Genomic DNA, 24,356 nt, shown 5'->3' with positions numbered 1-24,356 from the left:
AGGAGGCCGCCGGCTGGCCTCCCCGCCGCCACTGCCCACCCCCAGACAGACCCTCTCCTGGGTGCCTCCCAGCCCGGGCCGGAGAGCGCGCGCCCGGCCCGATGACCCCGCGGGCCCAGCCCGCGCCGGCCACCTTTCCCACGATCGCGGGAGGGGCCGTCCTGCCGGAAGACCGCCACGGGCGTCATTCCCTGCGGGTCTTTGCGGAGCCCAGCAGGACTCGCGGACACGCGCCCCGGCGGGAGCGCGCCCGCCCCGAGACTCCCAGGTCTGGCCACCGCGCGGGGCGGGCCGAGGCGGGACCGAGGGCGGAGCGGCCGCAGCCTCCGCCATTCCCCGCTCCCTCCCCCCACCCCCGCTGCTGAGCGCCACCTCCCCGCCCCCACCCCCCTCCCCCACCGCGCGCGCTCCGCCCGCCCCGGAGCCTCGCCCTCCGCCACGATGAGCAAATGAGCGCGAGCGAGGGCATGAAATTTAAATTCCACTCAGGGGAGAAAGTGCTGTGCTTCGAGCCTGACCCCACCAAGGCGCGAGTGCTGTACGATGCCAAGGTGCCGCCGCGGAGGGACAGGGAGGAGGCGCGGGCCGGGGACCCCGGGACGGGTGGCGGATGCGATGCGGGTGCGGACGGCGGCGCGGACCAGGGGAAGTGGCGGGGCCCGGCGCTCCATGCCGGCGGCTCCTCGGCTTGCGAGGCGCCGTGCGTGCAGCAGGGGGCGCTCTCGGGGCGCGGCGCTGGGGAGTCGGGGCCCAGATGCTTCCGCTTCCGCCCGGCGCTGGGCTGCGCACGCGCCATCGGAAACCTCGCGCGTGCAGTGTCGCGAGGCTGGGGCGGCGACGGCGGTTTGCGTACCCGACGCCAGCGAGGGCTACCGTCGAGGAGGTCGCTTGCTGGCGGCCTTCAGCTTCTTGTTAAATCTTTCACCATTCTGCGCGGCCCATCGTTGCCTGGGCTGCCGTGCGACGCCCTGACTGACCGAGCCAGGTCTTAAACCGTAGCGCCATAGCACTGGCCGTCGATTCACGACGTCATTGCTCTGGAGCACCAATCGTGTCTGGGCCCGTCCCTCCCGTAGGCCGCGACTCCCCACCCGAGGGCAGTGTTGACCCGGTGCTTTCGTCCCTCGGGGTCTTGCAGCATTTAGGTTTTCGGTCCCCGAGTCCCGTCCTGTGCCTGTCCATCTAAGTTTCGGGGACGCGGGGGAGGGACGGGGGCACTGAGCCACAACCGCAGTTCCTGGGGCCTGGATGACGAGTGGGAGTGGGCACCGCAGTTCGGGTTTGGGGGCTGGCTTCGGGCCCCAGGTGCTTCGGGGCGACTCTGGCCTTAAGGGGACTTCCCGAGGCCTCTAGCTTTTGCGAGTTGTGTTTTCGGGCTCCGCCCCCGAAGCCTCCGGCTGCTTGCTATCCCACCTCCCGTCCCGCCTTGAGCCTCCGTAGGGGTCACACGCCTCATTATTTGTCCCAGTTGTTCCCTCTAGGGACACCTCGGAGGGATGGCATAATTTGCCAAACGTCCAGACCCTGGACGCGGCTAAGCTGGGGATACTACAACTCCCAGAGATCTTAGGGCCTCAGCGCTCTTGTCTGGCCTGGACTGTCTCGTTAGTGACAAATGGGTCGGCCAATGGGTTTCAAGAAGCTGAACCCAGTCTCAATATCTGAGACCAATCGCGGGCTGGTTGGAGGGATGTTTCCTATTTTGAGGCATCCACTCAGGGGAAAAAAATGGAATTGAAAGGAAAAATGTTTCAACCCAGCTTTCAGTCTAAAAAAGGAGAGAACGCTTTCTTTTCTTTTAAAAAAGAGATCTGTGATCTAGTTTTCCTGATCTAGCTTCCAATATTCTCTATGTTCTGTCATTTGCGGACAATATTTCCTGGTTTCAGATTGTCGATGTTATTGTTGGGAAAGACGAAAAAGGCAGAAAGATCCCAGAATATCTGATCCATTTTAATGGTTGGAACAGAAGGTGAGTGTACTTGTTCAACGGGATTGAAAATTGATCATCTTTGCAGCACAAGAACATTGCAAACTTATTTAAGTTTTAGAAACACTTGTAGAAAAGCTTCACTTCCTGTTTCTGCTTTATCAAACCTTGCGTATTTTGAAGAAGGATTACTTTTAAGTCAATTATATTTGGATTCTCTGTGGATAATTCTAGAAACCCTAGATCTTTCTGTGTCTGCATGAGTTTCTTTTTCAGTTTATTTGCATCTTTGTTGTGATTTTAAAATGTTTAAATAGTTTTCTAAAACATAAGTACTTCCGGGACACTTCTGCTTCTGTGAGATGCTTGTAGCATTTGTTTCGTATCAACCTAAAATACTGAATTTTACATGCTTTTCCTTTTTTTGTTTGATTAGCTGGGATAGATGGGCAGCTGAAGATCATGTCCTTCGTGACACCGATGAAAATCGGAGATTACAGCGTAAATTGGCAAGAAAAGCTGTAGCTCGCCTGTAAGAACACAAAAATTGTGACATAATTGTTATTCAGCGTGTTTTCCTTTGTGTTTAGAACCTTTAAAATATTAAAGTAAAAATATGGCAAACATGGCTTATTAATAACTTTATATATTTAAAGTGTGTTCATGAAGAATTGCTCTTGTATTCTAAATTCTGTGTTTTCACAGAGGTTAATGTGTAATCTTCTGAAGTGGAGATTAACATTTATGTTCTGGGATTTAATAATTTTTAGGTTCTTAAGAATTGTTGTTATATTTTGTTTGTACTTCAATACCCGTATCAGTCAGCATCAAACTTTATTTCAGTTGTGTTTATTTTCTTTCAGGAGAAGCACAGGAAGAAAGAAGAAGCGCTGCAGGTTGCCCGGTGTTGACTCTGTCTTAAAAAGCCTCCCTGTTGAAGAAAAAGATGAAAATGATGAAAACTGTAAGTGGTTTGACTTCATTTTCTTTGGCTTAAAGAACTTTTACCTAGTCCTTTTATACCGCAGGATCGAGGGGTAGGAGTCATTGCAGTTACAGACAAGGAAACATTTTAAGCTCACCACACATAACATGTGCCCCTTTTGTTCTTAACAATTAAAGCAGTGGTCAGTTAGTCCATAATACTTCATCAGTCTTGCTCATGACTGCTGCCTTTTCAGCGAGGGTCTTTATTTGTACTAACGCCTCATGTTTCCTTCTTGGCACTTCTGAGCCTTGTCCCCAGTTATGAATGCAACAGAGAACCATAGGATCCTGGGTGACTAAACACTTTCAGATCATTAACTTGGGTGGGTTTTGCCCTCATTGAAATTGGTGTTATAGTTCTCAAAATAAATTTCTATTCTGAAAGGTACAGTTTTTATGTTCGACATTTAAAATAGGTGCAGGACTACAGTTAATTATTGCCAATAGTAGGACACACGCTTCACCTTAAAGAAGTATAATTGTAGGGGCGCCTGGGTGGCTCAGTCGTTAAGCATCTGCTTTTGGCTCAGGTCATGATCCCAGAGTCCTGAGATCGAGCCCTGCATCGGGCTCCCTGCTAGGCAAGAAGCCTGCTTCTCCCTCTCCCACTCCCTCTGCCTGTGCTCCCTCTCTCACTGTGTCTCTCTCTGTCCAATAAATAAATAAAATATTTTTAAATAAAAGAATTATAATTGTAAAGGTTAGGGAAGTATATGGTGCCATTATGCCTGATAATTTTTGTTTTTCTAGCAATAAGCAGTTCCTCTGCTGACAGTAGTGAAGAAAAGGATGAAGAAATAAGTGAAGAAAGTGATATTGAAGAAAAGACAGAAGTGGTATAAAGTTTCTATTGTAAAAATGCTGGTTTTGGTATATATTTAGTGGTAAAAATATGTGATAAAATTCTTCAGTTGCAGATAATTTTGTAAAAGTGCATTGTTTTAACCAGATACTGTAAAGCTGTACTTGATCTTTAAGGGAAAATAACCTTTATTTATATTTATAGTCACTGTATAACCTCTTGGTCGCTGTTTTTACCTGTAAGATGTTTTCACAAATCATAGTTAATTCTTTCTTTCCATTACGGCCATGAACTTCGCTTTTATAGTCATGATTAGTTTTTAAATGTTGTGTATCAGAGTTTGGCATCTTCTGCCTGCCTTCAAAGTTAACATAAATCTCACTGGCAAACTTAAAAGGGGGAGAAAGAAAATTAGCATCGGCAACATGGTTAGTGCCCTAAAATACATTAACTTTTGGCCTTTAATGTACTTTTCTGTAGGACATGTGGCATTCTGGTATGAATGTCGAGGATTAATGGGGTTTGTTTCATAGTAGGCTCTCTGTGTTAGTCTTCCTTTGGAGATAGACTCTGTTATTGTGAAAACTAGTTAAAAATGAAATTGTGATATTGCAGAAGGAAGAACCAGAGCTGCATACAAAAAGGGAGATGGAAGAAAGAACAATAACTATAGAAATCCCTGAAGTTCTGAAAAAGAAGCTTGAGGATGATTGTTACTATATCAACAGGAGGAAACGGGTATGTAGGGAGAATACATAAAACCTGGATTTGTAATAGAACTTTCATTCTGCCATATTTTACAGTTACAGACTCAAACAATTAAGAACCTTGTAAGAATGAAATTCATATTTTAAGTTTTATAGTGAGTTAGGTTTTAAAGTTCTCTGACCGTACTCTTCTGCTGCTGATTGAATTCCCAGCGTTGGCTGTCCATTAGAATCCTCTGGGGAGCTTTGTCAAACTCCTCATTCCTGAGCTTCATTAGGAGGTTAAGACATGGGGCACCTGGGTGGCTCAGTCGATTAAGCGTCCGATTCTTGGGTTTCAGCTCAGGTCTTGATCTCGGGGTCCTGAGGTCAAGACCCATAGTGGGTTTTGCACTCAGTGGGAGTCTGCTTGAGATGCTCTCATTCCTTCTCCCTTCGTTCTTTCCTGCCCACTCCCACCTTACTCACGTGCACAGATGCACTCTCTCTCAAATATTTTAAGAAGAGGTTAAGACAGAATTGATCTGTCACAGAGGCAGACAGTGGACATAGTCTTCCCAGGTAGCTGCAATTGATCATTAAGATGTGAATCATGGGTCACATTTATTTTTAAAATTTATACTGTAGTCTTCATGCGGATATGATTAGTAGAAGCAATCATAGACCTTCAAAGCATATTTATTTAAAACATTCTCAAACAGAATTGGCTTTACTTTTGAGTTAAAAAATGTATATAGACAAGAGCACTGTTTATTGGCACATGTGGTTTATACAATGAGATGCATCACATGTCTGTATTTTTATTAACAGTTAGTGAAACTTCCATGCCAGACCAACATCATAACTATTTTGGAATCCTACGTGAAACATTTTGCTATCAATGCAGCCTTTTCAGCCAATGAGAGGCCTCGTCACCATCATGCTATGCCACATGCCAATATGAACGTGCATTACATCCCAGCAGAAAAGAAGTGAGTAGTGAGGCAGGGGGTGATGGATGTCTCAGCGGCTCGCTCTTTGTGTGTTAGGGAAGTGACTTCCATTTCTAACAGGTGACACTCTCTTTCTGTAACTTGGAATTCATTTAATATATCATCCGATCAACCTAATAATTCATTAAGTAAGAAATTTCTCACCAAAATATTGTTCCTTTTACGAAATGTTCTATAACTATTTAGATATCTGGTCTGGATATACTGAGTATGTACTGCCTCAACACCAAGGCCAGTTTTTTTCTGTGATATGATATAGGGAGATAACTCTTTGTCCTTGAGAAGCACCAGAATAGGCAAATAAAATTTTATCAAAGCTTGTTTACAAATAGGTTTTTATTTAGCCAGGATAATCGTTTTCATCGCCTGCCTTGTGCATGTTACCCAGCTGGATTAGAGGCAGACAGGCAAGTGGTTTGATTGGCAATAAGTATTAGGAATGGTTCATTAGGTCTGCCCGCTTCCGCTCCCAGTAACTGGGGTCCAGTAGTCTGTGTTCTGCAACGCAGGCTGCTTGGACTCCTTGTGTGGTACTGAATGTATACATTTGTGTTCAGTGCAGTAAGTTAAAATGACTGATGTACTTTTTTCACTTTATATTATAGATCAAGATTTTCATTTAATTTTTTGGTGGCAAAAAAATTACAAACTCACTGTATTTTTTAAATGTGTAGGTGAAATATATGGTGTTTAAGTTTAAAACTCTGCCTGATTAAAAACATGCAACTTCATTATGACCTTTTGGAAAGTACTTACTGCATCTCTAATCTCTTCTTACTCTCCTAGCGTTGACCTTTGTAAGGAGATGGTGGATGGAGTAAGAATAACATTTGATTACACGCTGCCACTGCTTTTACTCTATCCGTATGAACAAGTTCAGTATAAAAAGGTGACTTCATCCAAGTTTTTCCTTCCGATTAAGGAAAGTGCCACAAACACGAACAGGTAAGTTAGATAGTCTGAAGTTTGACTGTTAGATGTCAGCAACCGAGTTGACTCTTTGAAGATTTCCACCTATTGCTATGGGGCCAACAGATTTGGAGGAGGAGATTGAAAAGTAGAGTTTCTCCCTGGGTAAGCTAAGTCATCATTCACTTTCAGATGGCTCTAAAAGATTGAACCAAGTGAAGGTTCCAGTGCGAGAACTTGGTTTGATTTTGAGCAGCTGACCCGTCTTTCCAAAGACTAATGGGGTGAAGAGGGCGCAGACTGAGAAAGGCGGAAGTGGGTTTGAATTTAGCTCCTTCACTTACTGAGTGTGTGGCTTGAGGACATGCCTTCTGAGGCTCTTTCTTTTGCCTCTGTGCGATGGAAAGAACGGCTGCCTTCTTGGGTAGTTATTGAATGAGAAAGGTCAGAAAGGGCTGGCCACCTTTTGCCTTCAACTAAAGGTTAGTTCCTTTCCTGCTCTGCTGCATCACTGCTTTCTTCCCTCAGTCACCAAGCATGCCCAAATCCCTACTGTTTGGTTGGGGGAAGGGGTGGAAATCCCCAGCCTGAAGTCTGTACCCTCACCTGTATAAGCTGCTTCCCTGTCTTCCTCTGCCTCTCTTGGTGAGAATGGCGTGTTCTCATGATTTCCACTTCTTCTCTTCCTGCCTACTTTGCACTCTGCTGTTGTCTACCTACTGCCCCTGCTAACTCTGCTCCCCAAGGGAGGGTACTAACAACTTCCCACTTGTCACACGCCATGCTCTGCTCTGGCCACCTTTCCCCACCACCCCCTTGTCCCTTCCCTTCATGCCTTCTTGCTCCTGGTTCTCTGTCTGCCTCATGATCGTCTCTCAGCCTGCCTGCCTGCCTCTCCCATTGCTTTCACCCTACGTGAGAGGCGCGTGCGACTCCCTGGGGACCTGTGTTGATGTCCCCATGCCCTACTCCAGATCTCAAGGTTGCCAGTGTCCAGGGTGGACTGTGTGTTCCACAAAGCTTGGCAGATGCTTGTGGCTTTTCCGTTCTAGTCTTGTGAGTAGTTACACTGTGGTGAGATAACATGGTATTCTTACTCTCTCTATTTAAAAAAAAAAAAAAAGAAAGCTTTTACTGAAGTATAGTTGACACAATGTTATTTTACTTTAGGATGTAAGACACAGTGATTGCACAGACCTCTGTGTTACCCATACATGGAGCTACCACAGTAATCCTGATCTCTTGACTGGGGTTTCTCAACCTCAGCCCTGTTGCGATTTTGAGTGAGATCATTCTTTGTGGTGGGGCGTCCTGTGCGCTGTAGGTTGTTGGGCAGCAGTCCTGGCCTCTACCCACTAGATGCCAGGAGTGTTTTGCCAGTTGTGACAAGCGAAGTAGCACTGTCTCCAGATAGCGCTTTTGTCCCGGGCAGGGCACAGTGACTCCCCATTGAGAACCATCGCTAAAAGACAAATACAAAAGGGGTATTACAGCCTTTAATGCCAGCATGCCTTGCAGAGTTATCAAGTCAAGAGGAGTTAAATGATCGAGTACGTATGGTTACTCTTTAAGAAAACACTTGTTTTGCCACATTTGCAAGTAAAAGTTTTAAGTCTCCTAGAGTGGAGTCCAGAGTGTTTTCTGCTCTGCCTGAAGGAGGACATTTAAGAACGTCAGGTTTGGCAGAGATTCTGGGGCCCAGGTGTCTGTGATGCTCTCTCCTCTCCTTCCGTAGGAACCAAGAGGAGCTCTCTCCGAGCCCGCCTTTGTTGAATCCATCCACACCGCAGTCCACGGAGAGTCAGCCCACCACAGGGGAGCCAGCTACCCCCAAAAGGCGCAAAGCTGAACCGGAAGCCTTGCAGTCCCTGAGGCGGTCCACGCGCCACTCTGCCAACTGTGACAGGCTGTCTGAGAGCAGCGCCTCGCCTCAGCCCAAGCGCCGGCAGCAGGACACACCCTCCAGCATGCCAAAGCTGTTCCTGCACCTGGAGAAGAGTAGGTCCACTTTCAGGTGTGGGCAAGCCTTTCACTTTGGGCTTGGCGGGTGCCAGGCACTGCTCTCCTGACGGGCGCCCAGTGGACAGGGGAGCCTGGGAGAAGGAGGAGGCTGGGTGCGCGGTCACGCCCAGACTCACCCACTCAGCTGTGGGAAATCCACTCGGGAGTCTGGCTCCGACCAAGACTCACGAGGCATTTTCCCTGTGGCCTGGAGAGAGGAGCCCCACACCTTCGGCTCCGCAGTTGGATGCTTGGCCCTGCTGGTTTCGCTGTCTCGTGGGTCTTGTAGCGGTAGCTCCGCATTCCCTCCTCCCGGCCCTAATCTATCTTGCTAGGCAATCCCTAGTTACTTCCTATCTCTATGGATTTGCCTCTCCTAGGCATCAATTCCTGCGAGTGGAATGACACAGTAAGTGACCTTCTGTCTGTGGCTTCTCTCAGTTAGCATAATGTTTTCAAAGTTCAGCGTGCTGTAGCACATGTCAATACTTGTTTCCTGTTTTTCCCCCCAAGAATCCAGGTACTGTCTTTGATGATGGGAAAGTCTTACTGTTAAAGATTAATAACTTCTTTACTGTTTTAGACTGCCAGATGACTGTTAAAACAGTAGCAAAGTTATTACTCTTCAGTTGCTGTATGGTTTACAAGCGAATAATTAACATTTTTTCCTTCTGAAGAGACACCTGTGCATAGCAGATCATCCTCACCGGTTCCTCTGACCCCCAGCAAGGAAGGGAGTGCCGTGTTTGCTGGTTTTGAAGGCAGAAGAACTAATGAAATAAACGAGGTAAAGCATTACTATTGCTGGTCATCCGTAGTGAGTCCTCCTTAAAGGACCTTAAAGGACCTTAAGCCTCCTTGGGGCTTAAATCCTGTGGGCGGAAATCAGGTTTCCTTAGAAACGCTGTGTTGCTCTTGCTGTGGATAGCAACACAATGCTTCATATGATGACGTTTTATACTGGTTTGGGTTTCCAAAATGAGAAAATCCTAGGATTCCAGCCCTGTGCTTATGGTCGTCTTTTAAGTAAGCACAAGTATTGAAATATATGAGTATTTTCATTTTATGGAACAGACGTTGGCACACTTGTTCTGGAGAGATCCAGAGAGTAAATATTTTAGGCTTTGTGGACCACACAGTCTCCTTCAAGACTCCCCAATTCCGAAAGCACTCTGTAAACGAATGGGCATGCTGTGGTCCAATAACACTTATGGACACTGAAATTTGAGTATCATGATTTTTGTGTTATGGAATATGGTTCTTCTCTTGGGTTTTTCCAACTATTTAAAAATATAAAATTCTTTGTTAATAGTTGTACCAGTACCCATCCCTTTGAGGGTGGGTAGCATTAACGTAGGGGAAACCACAATCACTGGAACCATGAGACCCATGTGTGCAGTTATCTGGCTACTCAGCGGGCCGGCCTACCTCACTCATGTGTTAGCATTGTGCCAGCCACTTGACCTAAATCGCCTCACATTCTCTAGAACAACCTTGCCATCAGGTTTCCATTTTACAAGTGGGGAAACTTTTCATATAAAAATTCAGTTTTAGGGGCGCCTGGGTGGCTCAGTGGTTAAGCCACTGCCTTCGGCTCAGGTCATGATCTCAGGGTCCTGGGATCGAGCCCCGCATCAGGCTCTCTGCTCAGCAGGGAGCCTGCTTCCTCCTCTCTCTCTCTGCCTGCCTCTGTGCCTGCTTGTGATCTCTCTCTGTCAAATAAATAAATAAAATCTTTAAAAAAAAAATTCAGTTTTAGGGGTGCTTGGGTGGCTCAGTGGTTAAGCATCTGCTTTGGCTCAGGTCATGATCCCAGGGTCCTGGAATCGAGCCCCGCATCGGTCTCCCTGCTCAGCAGGGAGCCTGCTTCTCCCTCTCTCATGCTTCTCCCTCTCCCACTGCTTGTGTTCCTTCTCTCAGTGTCTCTCTGTCAAATAAATAAATAAAATCTTAGGGCGCCTGGGCAGCTCAGTGGGTTAAGCCGCTGCCTTCGGCTCGGGTCATGATCTCAGGGTCCTGGGATCAAGTCCCGCATCAGGCTCTCTGCTCGGCAGGGAGCCTGCTTCCCTTCCTCTGTCTCTGCCTGCCTCTCTGCCTACTTTTGATCTCTCTCTGTCAAATAAATAAATAAAATCTTTAAAAAAAATCTTAAAAATTCTGTTTTTAAGGCTAGTTAACTCATGTGTAGGTAGTGAAGGTACCGGGGGTTTAAGAAATGTCTTGGTCTACTGGGATACTCTGTGAATCTCACCTAGGAGGTAGGATTTCCCTGTTTCTGTGCATAGGGGAGATGGCTTTACTAGGGAGAGTGAACAGTTAAAGATGAGGGTTGGCAAACTTTTTCTGTAAAGAGTCAGATTGCAAATATTTTCAGGGTTGTATACTGTATAGTGTCTTTGGAGATTATCCAACTCTGCTGTAGTGTGAGAGCTACTCATAAGTGAATGAGTGTGGCTCTCTGCCCCCCAAAATGTATTCATGCACACTAGTAATTGACTTTCACGTGATTTTCACGCCATGAAATATTTATTCATGTGATTTTATTAACCACTTAAAAATACAAGTCATTTTTATTTTTAGCACAAGGAAGTTAGGCTGGATTTGGCAGAAGTCCTTAACTGGTTGACCCCCAATAGTAAAGCTGGAAAACTTAATTTGTTTTACAGTGACACTGAGGGAAAGTTAGGAAATTCCTATTATAGCACTCCCTAACGTCCTTTTTTTCAGACAAGGCCCTGCAGGTGTTATTAAGGGGAGCTCTTTTCTTGTAAGAGGCTCATGAATATTCAGGCAAGGCCATTTCCTCTCAGGTTGGCAGCGAGAGCCCGCCATCTAGTGGTTACAAGGACAGCTGCAAGCTCCAGTAGAGCAGGTGGTCTAGTGAGGCTCCCAGCAGTGACTCATGACATCTTAGGAAACTGCCACTTTCCTGAGCACCTCTGTCTCCGTGTGTTTTAGTAAAAGCTCTGCATCCAGATCACCTGAGACTGTCACTGACCTAGTGCGTTGGGGTAGAGTCTGGATGTACACATTTACGATTCACAGGTGGTTGTCTGTATACCCCAGGTGAGAATCGCTCTGCTAGAAACCTGTTTTTCCCCATGAAATTTATCTTTGGTAAATAGAAGGTGATACACTGTATCGAAATGCAGAGCGGAATGAGTGAGGTAGGCCGGCCCGCTGAGTAGCCAGATAACTGCACACATGTGTCTCATGGTTCCAATGATTGCGGTTTCCCCTACGTTAACTTCAATTATTGCTGTCAAAACAGTTGCCAAGCTTCCGTTGTGTGCATCACAGGCTGAGGTGCTGGGCATGGAATAAAGATGCTGAAACCAAATCCCTCCCTTCAGTGGTCTACACCCCAGATGGGTGGGGCGGGTGAGGCCAGGGCTGAAGCCCAGACTTGCAGCGTGGAGCCATCCAGAACCATGGTGAGACTCACTTCTATAGTTTCATTGTGTACACTTGTACTCAATTTAGTACATCAGCCTTTCTGGGGTGGTTTTGGCATCCTTCTGCCTTATCTTACAGAGGATTTCTTTGGCCCTACTCTATTTCCAGATTAAACTTGACAGATCCCAAAAGGCAAAGCAGCAACTCGGTAAAATAGTCCTATAATGTGCTGAAATATCTCTGTGGAGACTCAGAGAGCTTCTAAATATAGCTCTTGACTTTAACAAAAGCCCAAAGTCCACCCACAGCTCTGAAATTTAGAAAAAAGGAAAAGAAATTGGTTACCAGGATTGAAGTCTGCTTTCACTTGATCCAGTGGTTCGGATTAGTTTCCAAAGGGAATCAAATATATCAGGAAATTGGGGAATCTTAAAACAATGGTAATATTACTCAAAACATGTTTGGGTTAGTTTTTGCATATGGCATGATTTCCAATAAAGGAAAAGGGACAAAAATGACCAAAACAGTTACAGCTAATTTATAGGTCATAGCTATGGAGAATTGGGAAATCAAATATTTCCTTAATCTTATTTTATGTCTCCTCTCCCCCTACACACACGCTTTATTTTTTTTTTAAGATTTTATTAATTTGAAAGAGAGAGACAGTGAGTGGGAGAGGGAGAAGCAGGCTTCCCACAGAGCAAGGGGCCCAATGCTGGGCTCAATCCCAGGACCCTGGGATCATGACCTGAGCTGAAGGCAGACGCTTAACGACTGAGCCACCCAGGCACCCCACATTTTATATTTATAAGCTTTCTATTATTTTGACATAGAGCTGTATATTTTGTATATTTTCCTTTATGTGCAATTTATTGTTTTAACTTCTTAAGGTGATGAGCAGTATCTCTATGTTGCCAAGGAAGGTGGATTCTCATGTGATATAAGAGGCAAGAATGTTTTGAAAAAGTTGTAGGGAACTATTAGATATATGCTGATATATAATCAATATGGAAGATGCATACCTTATCCTCCCAAACTTCCTAAATCATAATTTCAGCAGTAAGAAATGGACATTTAACTTTTTGATATATACTTCCTGGTAGGTCTTCTGTGTATTTACATAATAATTATGTACATTATATTGTGTATTTTTTCTAAGTGTCATATTGAATTTCATTATTTTGTAGTTTGATCCTTTTCAACATAATGCATTATACTCCTATATGCTGAGATCATGTCCTAAAAAGGCTTCATGGGAAAGTTAGAGGAGTGGCGTTCAGAATTCCACAGTGGTTTGTCATTACTGTTCACTGCCATTTTCTGGGTCCAGCTGTGAAGCAACTCCTAAGTTGGTAGGAGCCCACGAAGCTTGGGAGTGAGAATTTGACACTCAGTTCGAGATGAGAACCTCAAAGCAAGTGTATTTCCGCTTGGATTCTAAATTTTGAGATCTCTTGGTGACAGTGTTAAGTATGCATTGAACAATTTGTCACTGTATTTTTTCTCAGGTCCTCTCCTGGAAACTTGTACCTGACAGCTACCCCCCAGGTGACCAGCCCCCTCCACCGTCTTACATTTACGGGGCACAACACTTGCTACGATTGTTTGGTAAGAAATCCTGATCCCTACTTTCTTCTTCCTCCCCCGCCCCCCACTCCCTTCCACTTTGGGGGTTTTTTAATCTTTTTTTTTTAGTAATCTCTACACCCAGTGTGAGGCTCAAATTTATAACCCTGAGGTCAGAAGTCACGCTTTTCCAGCTGAGCCAGCCAGGCACCCCTCCACTTTGGTTTTAACACCCTTGTTAGTTTATGTACCTCTCGTGGTAATTTTGAGGGTCTAAGAAAAATCATTGAAAATAATTTTTTTAAAAAGGCATTGACTCAATCTTAAATTTCATAAAAATTGTATTTGTGCCATGTGTACCACTGTACTGTGTTCAGTGAGAGTTTTGGTTTTGTTTGATAATGTAGACGTTAATTTCAGTTTGAATAAGGTAAGCAAGGCCCCTCAGTGTGTGTGCTCATTTCCAGAGTCTGCCAGTTGTATATGGTTTTGGTTTTATTTTTAATGCAGTGAAACTTCCAGAAATCCTTGGAAAGATGTCCTTTTCTGAGAAGAATCTGAAGGCTTTACTGAAGCACTTTGATCTCTTTCTTAGGTATTTTAAATTTGTTTGTAAACATTTATCTCTGCTGCCTTATATATGACTTTTCTGAACTTCTCCATAATAGATGTGGAAGCTAGCTTTGTGGTATTTTAAACAGTAGCAGTAGTAGCTAAGAATGATTGATTCCAACTGTAATCATGACATCAGGGTTTTTTTGGCTATTTCCTTCTTCTGTAATTTATTGTATAAAGGGAAAATTTTTGTGTTACTAGAAGAATACATTTGGGTAACTGAATAGAAAATTAATTTTTTATAGTAGAAGTGATTGAGATTGATAATTTAGTTTTACATTTTTCATTTAGAAGTACCTTAAGTATTGGGCTTTTCTTTGTTGCATTTACATAAACTAACCTAAATATTAGCATTTACAGGTTGGATTTTTGTGTTTAGAGTTAAGCTAAATGACCGATACATGCTGACAGTTTGTAAACTTAAAGAAAGGTACTGTTCTCTACATCTGACAGAGCCAGTCATTGTATCTGAGGATCATTTGCTCTGAGGCTCTGCCCCCACTCCTCGTACCATGCTGTGGGCCCCAGACTCACTTGTGCCTGTGGCCCAGCTCTCTCCCATTCAGATGTCTACTGACCAGTTCCTCTGCTTCATGTTCAAGGCTGCTCATCACACCGCCTTACCCAGCTCATGTATCTACCTGATCTTGTTTCTTCCTTCTCTCTAAGGGGGTGCCTTCTCTTTGTAGTCAGGCTCCAACCTGCAAGAGCTAAACAAGTAGGATTTATTGGTGTGGAAAGTATTCCAGCAAGAGAAATAGGTTTTTGGAGTTTTTAAAGGGTATTTTAAAGGGTATTTGGAGTTTTAAAGGGTATTTTTATGTAGACATTTTGAGTAGAGTGTCTGTGAGTGAAATTAGAGTTTATTACACATTATTAGAAACAATTATGAAAAATATACTCTTCCCTTCCAGCCTTCCCCTCAAACACCCAATTCTGTTTGGCATAAAGATTGTGTAGGCCAAAATCAAATAGTGCCAATAAAACATGAAGAATAGCTGCAAGTTAGCATAGGAAAGCCTGCTGATTTTGTCATGCCCAAAACAAAATAGAAATTAATGTTTTAAGAATTAATGTAGAAAGATTTACAAATATTCTAATTGGTTTTGAAAACGTATCCAGTAGATACGGTAGACTCGGTATGACTCTCGGTAGACTCAATGATCACCTTAAAAATGGCACAATCCAGAGAAGAGTTAGCTATCTCATGAATTTTGACTCGGTTTTTACTAAAGAAGATACTAGGTTTATCCTTACTTTTTTAGAAATTTGGAAAGGTGGAATGAGGCTGGAGAAGCAAGCATGAAATTAATTAGCCTTCGGTTAATATGGCCCATGTAAAGATGTTTAAGCCCCTTGTGGTGAAATCTTTGACACTTGAGACACAAAATAGCGTCTGCGGAATGTGAACTTTTGAATAACTGGCCTCATTGTAACGTCCATGGCCAGACACTAAGTCAGCCTTGTTTATGAAGTTTGCTACTATACGCTGAAACTGTAACACCTTTGGGTGGCAAATTAGGACCCAGATACCCTTTACTATTTATACTGCTCAATTTTGGTTTGGCTTAGCCTGTAGGAAGTATTGGAAATTTCTTAAGTGACATTTGTTGAGTTTATAGTGCTTTTTTTTTTAAGATTTTATTTATTTGAGAGAGTGAGCACGGGCAGGGGGAAGGGCAGGAGAAGGAGGTTCCCCGCTGAGCAGGGAGCCGCTGCAGAACTGCATCCCAGGACCCTGGGATCATGACCTGAGCTGAAGGCAGATGCTTAACTCACTGAGCCACTCAGGCGCCCTGAGGTTATAGTTTTTTATAGCTTATTTTTATTTTTTTAAGACTTATTTGACAGAGAGAAAGTGTACACAAGCAGGGGTATGGCAGGCAGAGGGAGAGGGAGAAGCAGGCTTTCCACCCTAGCAGGGAGCCTGATGTAGGAGCCGGGGATCATGACCTGAGCCAAAGACAGACACTTAACGACTGAGCCACCCAGGCGTCCCAGTGTAGTTTGTTTTTATAACAGGAAAATGCAGTAGTCGTCAGAGCCCCATTTTTTCCCCCAATGTTTGTATAATGAAGCCTGCCACCTAGTGGAGTTTCAGTTCTATTTCTCTTTGTACACTTGACAGTGAAAGGATCCTAATGAAATGGTAATTGATAGAGGAGCCAGATATATGCAATGAAAGTGATGAGTATATAGAAATCAAGATTTCATTCATTTTCTTCCTTCGGAATACCAAAAACATCTGAAATGTTAGGATGGTTGCAAGTTAAAATTTTGCTTGCTGGTATTCAGTCCTCACTGTTAAAGATCATCAGGGCCATTTTCTTCTTTTCCCAGGTTTTTGGCAGAATACCATGATGACTTCTTTCCAGAGTCTGCCTATGTTGCTGCCTGTGAGGCACACTATAGCACCAAGAACCCCAGGGCAATTTATTAAAGTTTTGATGGTTCTAGAAGAACAGCTTCTCTGTCTAGCTTTGTGCTCTAGGATCCCAATGAAGATCTAGGGAGAAGGTGGACCTTCTTTACAGAGCTGGCATGACACCCACCCCTAGGGGCTCTGGCAGAGGTGGGCCCATTTGTTTGAGTTGCTTACATACTATAGTTATTTCTGTTAAGGTTTACTTCCTAGGTGCCTGACCAGCCTCCAGCATGAGACCCTTGCCACCGCTCATGTCATCTGTGACAGCAGAAAAAGAACAGCTGTGGTCACTGTGAAGCATTAATGAAATTATGTATAAGTCAGGCTGTTTCAGTAGCTGTTGGAGTTAATTCGTCAGCAATGACCACATTTTTTAGTTATTTGTTAGCGTTAAGCGAAATTGTTTTCCAAACTGTTTTCATTCTTGTGATGAGGCTCAAAAACTCTGTCCAACAAATTTTAGTTTTGCTTGGAAATCACAAAGTAGTACCAAAATATTTTAGAGGGAATTGATACTGATGGCAAAAGAAAATTTGCAGTCACACATTTGCTTGTTACAGCTCCTTTTCTTATTTTTGGTAATCTAAATAAAGTGTTGCCTCTCTTGTTTGAGATTTTACAGCTATACTTTGTTGTGTAATGTTATGGTTCCCTTTCTGTAAAACCTTATTTTTGGTGATCTAAATAAAGTGTTGCCCATCTTGTTGCAAAGAACCAGTTTTCACTCTGGCCTTGTCCTCTTTCTTTGTTGCAAAGGAACAGTGAGGTAATCTCTTGACTCATAACTTTTTGTTTTATTTTGTTATACTTTTGTGCCTTTTTTGCTAGGGCCTTTTGTTTTCTATCCCTCTTTGATTTTGCCCCACTTGGTGGCTTGACCATAAGGTGGCTACTAGGAGTCAGTGCAGTTTTTTGCTGTCTTGCTGCTGCTCTCTGAGGTGGTCTGAGGCCAACACATTATCCTTGTACACCATTACCAGCTGATGGTCTCTGCAGTCACCCTTTTTTTTTTCCAAGATTTTATTTATTTATTTGACAGAGACAGCGAGAGAGGGAACGGAAGCAGCGGGAGTGAGAGAGGGAGAAGCAGGGAGCCCGATGTGGGGCTGATCCCAGGACCCCAGGTTCATGACCCGAGCCAAAGGCAGCTGCCCAACGACTAAGCCACTGAGGTACCCCTGCAGTCACCCTTCTAATCCTCGTTTTAATCTCTCCTGTACCCCCTCTCTGCTTCGATGATTAAAAGGCAAACGTTAACATGATGAATATGATACTTAACTGCAAGGTATAGGAGTTTAGGGAAATAACAGTTTAAAAATTGGCAAGAGGAGGAAAATATAATTTTTAGGAAAATGACCTAGATTTTTAAGAAAGTTGTAACTCAGTTAAAGGGATCCCAGTACCACACAAGCCTTGACTAGAGCGCCCGCCTTCTTTTGTAGCTCAGTTCAGTTGACCTTAACTTCCAAAGACTATTGGTCATGAATGACAAAGGCCACAGGGGATTTTTTTAAATCTAAAATGGTTCAGTGGTTCCATCAAAGAGACTTCTGCATATATTGACCAGTGAGATTGAGAGCCTGTAAATCAGAGTAGACATCATCTTAGTGTGGTTAGTAGCTAAGTAACTCAGGTTTTTGGTGTCTCATCAGGTATAGCACTGAGTTCGTACTATGTTTCATCTCCATTTGGTTCATGCAGTGCCTCTTTAATTAAATCTGGTGCACCGGCAGTGTGCTCTGAATTGCTGAAAAAATTTAATCAGTAATTATTCATGGCCTGGAAAAGAAAAGAAGAAAAAAAATTTCCCTTATGAGAATCTCCTTGTTTAAAGTCTCCAGTGAAATGGATACCGACTATCTCTGGGAATGTTTATACAGTTGCATACCTTAAGTTTACAATTCATTCATTTTCTCCTTTTTAGCAGCTGTTTATCATTTAATCATGATCTTGTTTATGTCTCCAGGTCTCTACGTACAGATTTTCATTCCCTTCCTTTAAATCTAAATGTATCTTAAAAGATAATATATTCTTGTCACTTAAGATCCAAAAGATACAAAAGAGCACACAGTGAAAGCCCCTTTGCTTCCGCTATCTCTACCCCAGGTATACTGTGTAGACCCCGCCAGTGTTTCTTTTTCCCCAGGAGTTCTTCTAGAGACAGCCACAATTCATTCATTTCCTTTTTTTTTTTAAGATTTTATTTATTTATTTGACAGTGAGAGAAGGAACACAAGCTGGGGGAGGGGGAGAGGGAGAGGCAGGCTTTCCACAGAGCAGGGAGCCCAACGTGGGGCTCGATCCCAGGACCCTGGGATTGTGGCCTGAGCCAAAGGCAGACACTTTAACAATGAGCCACCCAGGCACCCCTTCATTCATTTTCTAATAATGAAAAGTTTTCTTCCTAAGGCATTTCCTAATCATAACTTCCTATAAGCTAGTTATTTACAGCTTAGGTTGATTAAGAGACCTTCAAGTGTCCCTTTATTATATATCATTAATAAATTTTCAAATAATATATCAGTTAAAAATATGATTTAAATGTCTAGGCCATTCTCCTAAAAATTATACGCTATCTTCCTCTTGTCACTTTTTTTTTTAAAGATTTATTTATTTGACAGAGATCACAAGTAAGACAAAGGGAGAGGTAGAAGCAGGCTCCCTGCTGAGGACCCTGGGATCATGACCTGAGCTGAAGGCAGAGGCTTTAACCCACTGAGCCACCCAGGTGCCCCACTCTTGTCAATTTTTAAATTGTTACTTTTCTAAAGTGCCAAACCTTGCAGTTAAGTATATTTATCATGTTAATGTTTCCCATTTAAAGGTATATTGAAAATAATATCTCAATAATTTGTATAGTAGGTCCTTGTACTAGGACTTTGAAAAGAACATTCAAGAACAACAACAAAAAAAAAACACTTGTCTGAACAGAAGTAGATTTATAAATCATTCCATTGTACAGTGTACACAAAAAAAGCAAAAAAAAATTTACTGAGGCGCCAGGCTGGCTCAGTCAATAGAGCCTATGACTCTTGATCTCAAGAGTCGTGAGTTCAAGCCCCGTGTTGGGTGTGGAGCCTACGTAAAAGAATCTTTTTTAAACTCTCAGTTTATAAAAGCTGACATCTGTCATTAGATTTTGTTAACTCTGTAATAATGTCTGTCAAATAACTCTGTAATTTGAGGAAGTGCAGTTACCCTGTTTTTCCATTGTTTTAATAACTCAGTGGCCTCTGCTCCTTAATATTTAGCTTGTCAACAGTAGGTTTATCTGAACATGTATTGACAACCACCTGCTGTGGTTTAGCACAGCAAAAACTGTGCTGGTATTGGAAAGGTAAGGATGAATAAGGGATGATCCTTGGTGGGGAATGCACTTAAGACTGAGCCTTCCTGAAGTTCTATAATAAGGAACTGTGTTATTTTAACTGCTTCTTAACTATAAAAAGTATAATGTAATCATAAACGGCAGCATTTTCCAAAATTAAGCTTTCCACTGTCTAAGAGAGAAGGGATAGTTGTACTGCTAATTGATGTATGAATGTCCATTTAGGTAAGTTCGATCATTAACTTTTTGCTAGTTGAAAAATCTGCCAACATAATGTTAAGGGACTTAATATCCATTGGGGAAGGGAGTCTCAGCAGATGAAAATTAAAAGCAGTAATTTGGGGAAATCGTGTTTACTTCACAATGAGATAAGACTCCTCAATAAACCAATTAAATCTTTTTTTAAGCAACGCAATTGGAGAGACACTTATTTGTTCTAATTCTGTTTGTCTTATTCTTGTGCCAGATTCTTCCCGATGCTCATCTGGGACAGATTGTCAGTGCGTATTTAAGTTAATTGAGTTGTGTTGTTTTCACCTAGTCCAGTAAAAAGAGAATGCTACTTTCTGCCTCCCTATTCCGTGGAATACATCTAAGCTCAAAGTGAAGGTGTAAATGACCGTTTCTTTGCCTTAGCTTTTCCTCTGATGGATGAGCAGAATATACGTCCCCTGTGAGTGTCCACTAGGCCTGGGGTGAGGTGCTTAGCTCTTCTCTCTGCACGTTGACTGGAACATCTGTTGGGACCCTAGCCCAGACCGTCTTCTCGAGATGATATACACGTTGCCGAAGGACTGCAGTTAGTATCAGAGGGTGAATGAGCAAGTGCTCACGTGGTGGTGGACAGTCTGCTGAGCACTCAGGGGAGACTGGAGATGGCTGAGGAGGAAAGAAAGAAAAACAACAAAAGGTCTGCTTTAGAAATGGAAAAGGATTGGGGTGCTTTTGCTGGGTGACATGCACTAAGCCTCTTCCCCTGCAGTTCTATAAGGTAACTGCCAAAATAGCGACCATTCACTTAATGCTTGAGGAAGTAGTTTTGTACTTTTAACCTTTACTGGAGATGGGCTGCCAGGCTGAGACTGGCCTCTACAGGTGGATAAAGAGCAAGGGCACCCCAAGAGATGAGGACATCAGGTTGATATGTTCTGAAACTCATCAGAAGGGTTCCAGGAGAAGTCAGATACAAGAGGCCATATAGTCTGTGATTCCATTTCTATGAAATGTCCATAATAGATAAACCATAGGGATAGACAATAGGTTAATGGTCATTAGAGGACGAGGAGAGGAGGGAATTGGAACTGACTGCTAAGAGGCCTGAGGTCTCCTTGGGCTGGTGGAATATTCTGGAATTAGTGATCACGTGCCACCCTGTGATTTTACGAAAAACCACTGAATCATATGCTTTTAAAAGATGGATTTTACAGTATGTAAATTATAACTTAATTGAAACAGGGAGACCCAGGGATTGGATGTAACTACAACTCAAGAAATATACACCATGAAAATGCATTTTTGAGACCTGAAAAGCTATTTGATCCAATACCGCAACAGAGATAGCAAGAGAGCAGAAGTGGGGTGGAGTGGCAGGACCCCGCTGAGCAGGGAGCCAGACATGGGGCTCCATCCCAGGACCCCTCTCGGAATCATGACCTGAGCTGAAGGCAGACGCTTATCCAACTGAGCCACCCAGGCGCCCTTTAACATGGCTTCTTTAATGCACCACTAGCCAAGGCAGGCCGAGTTTCCTTTTCTCCACTTCCACTGAGTTCAGACTTCACCTGAAGTTCAGAAGACACAGTGCTGCGCCTTCATACAATTTTCTTTGTGAGCAAATACAGAGTTGACAGATCTTCAAACCTCCTTGACCTTCAAATTCTGCATGGCAGGGCATAAGGAATAAGTATAGAAGCAAAGAAAGTTAATAAACAGAAGAAGTTAGTGACTATAAAAACAGCATGAATTAAGAATAATGCAAATCATAGTCAGGTCATGTTTACAAGTTTTCATGTTTTGGAATTTCTTTACAACATGAGTCTTTATCCTTCCAGAAGGTCGTGAAAAATCACAGGTAGTAAAGTGTTCGACTGTGTTTTTCTATTGATTTGTCCTTTTCTCACTCAGATTTACAACTTTCAGTGGAATGATTTAGTAAGTCATTTTGGAGATCCGCTTTGGCACAAGGTAAATTACACCAGCCTGCTAATTCTATAGACTGCTCAATCTTCGCCATTGTAAAGGTGACTTCGGAGACAATTTCAGGTCATCAGCACCTATTAGTTGTTTATTATTAACCAGAAAATGATTTGGGGCAAGATGCTTTGTGAGCTGTGTAGAAACACACCTATAAGTATTAGAGGAGGAAGCCTATTTAAGTGTGTTTGGGTAGTACATAAAAGTCTGAAAACCAAAAATGGCAACCTAGTAAGAATTTCTTTTGATACATGATTATTCATCTTAGCCTTTATATTCTGTAGCACATAAAGTTTAACCAATCATAGCATTGAACCCCTTTGTTAATTTGGTGGTCCCTAAGAAGCCATGATGTGGTAGATGGATTAAAAAATGTTTCTAAATCTTCACACACAAAATGCTTCTAAATCTTTACACACACACACACACACCCATGTTCCTGTCTCTGATCGTTCAAATGTGTATTTTTTTTGAAGTTTTTTAAATTCAATCTAGTTAACATATACTGTATCATTAGTTTCAGGAGTAGAATTTAGTGATTTATCAGTTGCATATCACACCCAGTGCTCATTATATCAAGTTCAAATGTGAATTTTTAGTTTCTCTTATCGAGAGTTAGGATCCATTTTCCTTCTCCTTGATTTTGGTCTGGCTTTCATTTTTCTTGTGCTGAGGGCTGACTTTCAATAGATCGCAGCAAGGGAACTGCTCTGCTTAGTATGAAACCCACATTAGTCTGGCTTTGGGACTTGATTTAGCCAAGAAAATAGGGCAGAAGTGCTTTTCACTTCCCTTCTCTCCCTTGGAACCTTGCTGAGATGTGAACCAACCCCAGGCTAACCTGCTGGGTGATAAGAGACATGTTGCCTAGTTATTCTCATCACCCAACCACCTACCAGCCAACTGCCCCACATGTGGAAGAAACCACTTCAGACCAGCCAACCCCCAGCCTACCTACAAGCCCGCTACGGATGCATAGACAAGTGAACCAAAATCTGCCAAACTTGGCCTAGGTTAGAACCACCCAGTTGACGCATATTTTGTTGATCAATAATGAAGGCTTATTGTTTTAAGCCACTGTGTTTTTGGGTGGTTTGTTATGCAGCAACAGCTAACATCACAATATGTCTTTGTGGTGTTTCTGCTTTGCATCGTGTTCCATGGCACAGCTCAAACTTCATTGCCTTAGCTGAAATTGCTGAAATTCTGGTCTTTTCAGAAGCCATCAGCTAACCAAGGGAACATGTACCTACTCCTGCCACTGTTCAGGTAACAAGGAAGAAAATGGATAGAGACAGTGACAAATCCTTGGGATTTTGAGGTAACACTATGTGGGTTTTGTTTTGTAAGAAATTTAGTTTGCAGAAACCAAAGAGAATATAAAATATGCTTCTATCATAAAATTAACTATTGTTATTTGGTAAGATTTGTTTCCAGCCATTGTTTTTTGGTTTTGGATTAACAAATAATGTGTTATTTGTCCCAGGGGTACAGGTCTGTGAATCATCAGTCTTACACAATTCACAGCACTCAACATAGCACACACCCTCCCCAGTGTCCATCCCCAGCCGCCCTGTCCCTCCCCTCCCCGCTGCAGCAGCCCTCACTTCGTTTCCTGAGATTAAGAGTCTCTTATGGTTTGTCTCCCTCCCTAGTCCCATCTCGTTTCATTTTTTTTCCCTCCCTTCTCCGCACGAGCCCCCACCCTGCCTCTGAAATTCCTATCAGGGAGATCATATGATAATTGTCTTTCTCTGATCGACTTACTTCACTCAGCATAATACCCTCTAGTTCCATCCACGTAGTTGCAAATTGTTTCCAGCCATTGCTTTAGAAAGGAAGAAAACATTTTGAATGTGGCTGAAATCCCCTTTATCGTTACCTGGTTCTCAATCCCCAGCCCTTCTCCCAGAGGGGATCATACCCTGAGCTGAGTGTGGTGTGGCTTCATATTGTGCACATGGAGTTTCTTGCTCTCGTATTCTTCATCATGTTCCTCACATACATAGAGATGCATATTTACACATACACATGCATGTGCAACGAACGTGTGTTGTGTGTACATATGTGTGTGTATCCATATACACACGTATATGGATACACACACATCAGTTTGTGTTTTTACACATACACACATTTAGTTTAATCTTGTTACCTGCTGTGTAAGACTACCACATGGATATAATACCCAGTTTTAATTACCATTGTTGGATAGTCCAATTGCTTCCAAGTTCCCCTTTTACTAACAGTGCTGCAAAGAACAGCACTTGTACTTTGGTCCTTGTGTTCAAATTCCAGTCTTTCTGTAGGTCACGTACTCAGAATTGCTGGGTGGTCAGACATATGCTTTTTCACATTTTCTGGAGTCTGAAGTTACCCTGTTGGACAGGGAGCTGGCTTTATGAGTTCCTGGGTGTTTGGTTTCAGGGCTGTTGTCTTGTGGGACATTTGTAACACTGGGAGCCGAAAAGAAGAAAAATTGGATGAAAACTTGAAGTCTCTGCA

At 43.2% G+C, this 24,356-nt stretch overlaps 1 protein-coding gene across 3 annotated transcripts; it reads left to right on the top strand.

Moving 5' to 3' along the window:
- Positions 1-262: 262 nt before the first annotated feature.
- On the top strand, positions 263-17,044 carry MSL3 (MSL complex subunit 3). 3 transcript variants are annotated; one of them, XM_082717098.1, is made up of 13 exons: positions 263-551; positions 1,890-1,972; positions 2,367-2,462; positions 2,794-2,894; positions 3,668-3,753; positions 4,335-4,457; positions 5,237-5,397; positions 6,205-6,363; positions 8,063-8,325; positions 9,006-9,115; positions 13,233-13,332; positions 13,801-13,885; positions 16,246-17,044. In XM_082717098.1, the coding sequence occupies exons 1-13, from the start codon at positions 450-452 to the stop codon at positions 16,343-16,345; spliced, it is 1,569 nt and encodes a 522-aa protein (XP_082573224.1). In that variant the 5' UTR covers positions 263-449; the 3' UTR covers positions 16,346-17,044. The 3 variants fall into 3 exon arrangements, with proteins under 3 accessions (XP_082573224.1, XP_082573226.1, XP_082573225.1); XM_082717100.1 differs by lacking the exon at positions 263-551 and adding an exon at positions 601-894; XM_082717099.1 differs by lacking the exon at positions 263-551 and adding an exon at positions 779-985.
- Positions 17,045-24,356: the final 7,312 nt, after the last annotated feature.

Source organism: Mustela nivalis (assembly GCF_964662115.1).
Source record: "Mustela nivalis genome assembly, chromosome: X".
Lineage (NCBI taxonomy): Eukaryota > Metazoa > Chordata > Mammalia > Carnivora > Mustelidae > Mustela > Mustela nivalis.
This window is presented reverse-complemented; position numbering and strand designations above follow the sequence as displayed.

Excerpts from the sequence above, each read along its gene's own strand:
- MSL3 (XM_082717100.1), top strand. The coding sequence starts at position 616 with ATGCGGGTGCGGACGGCGGCGCGGACCAGGGGAAGTGGCGGGGCCCGG. Across the intron at positions 2,895-3,667 it reads AGATGAAAATGATGAAAACT|CAATAAGCAGTTCCTCTGCT; the intron begins GTAAGTGGTTTG and ends TTGTTTTTCTAG. Across the intron at positions 13,886-16,245 it reads CACTTTGATCTCTTTCTTAG|GTTTTTGGCAGAATACCATG; the intron begins GTATTTTAAATT and ends TTCTTTTCCCAG.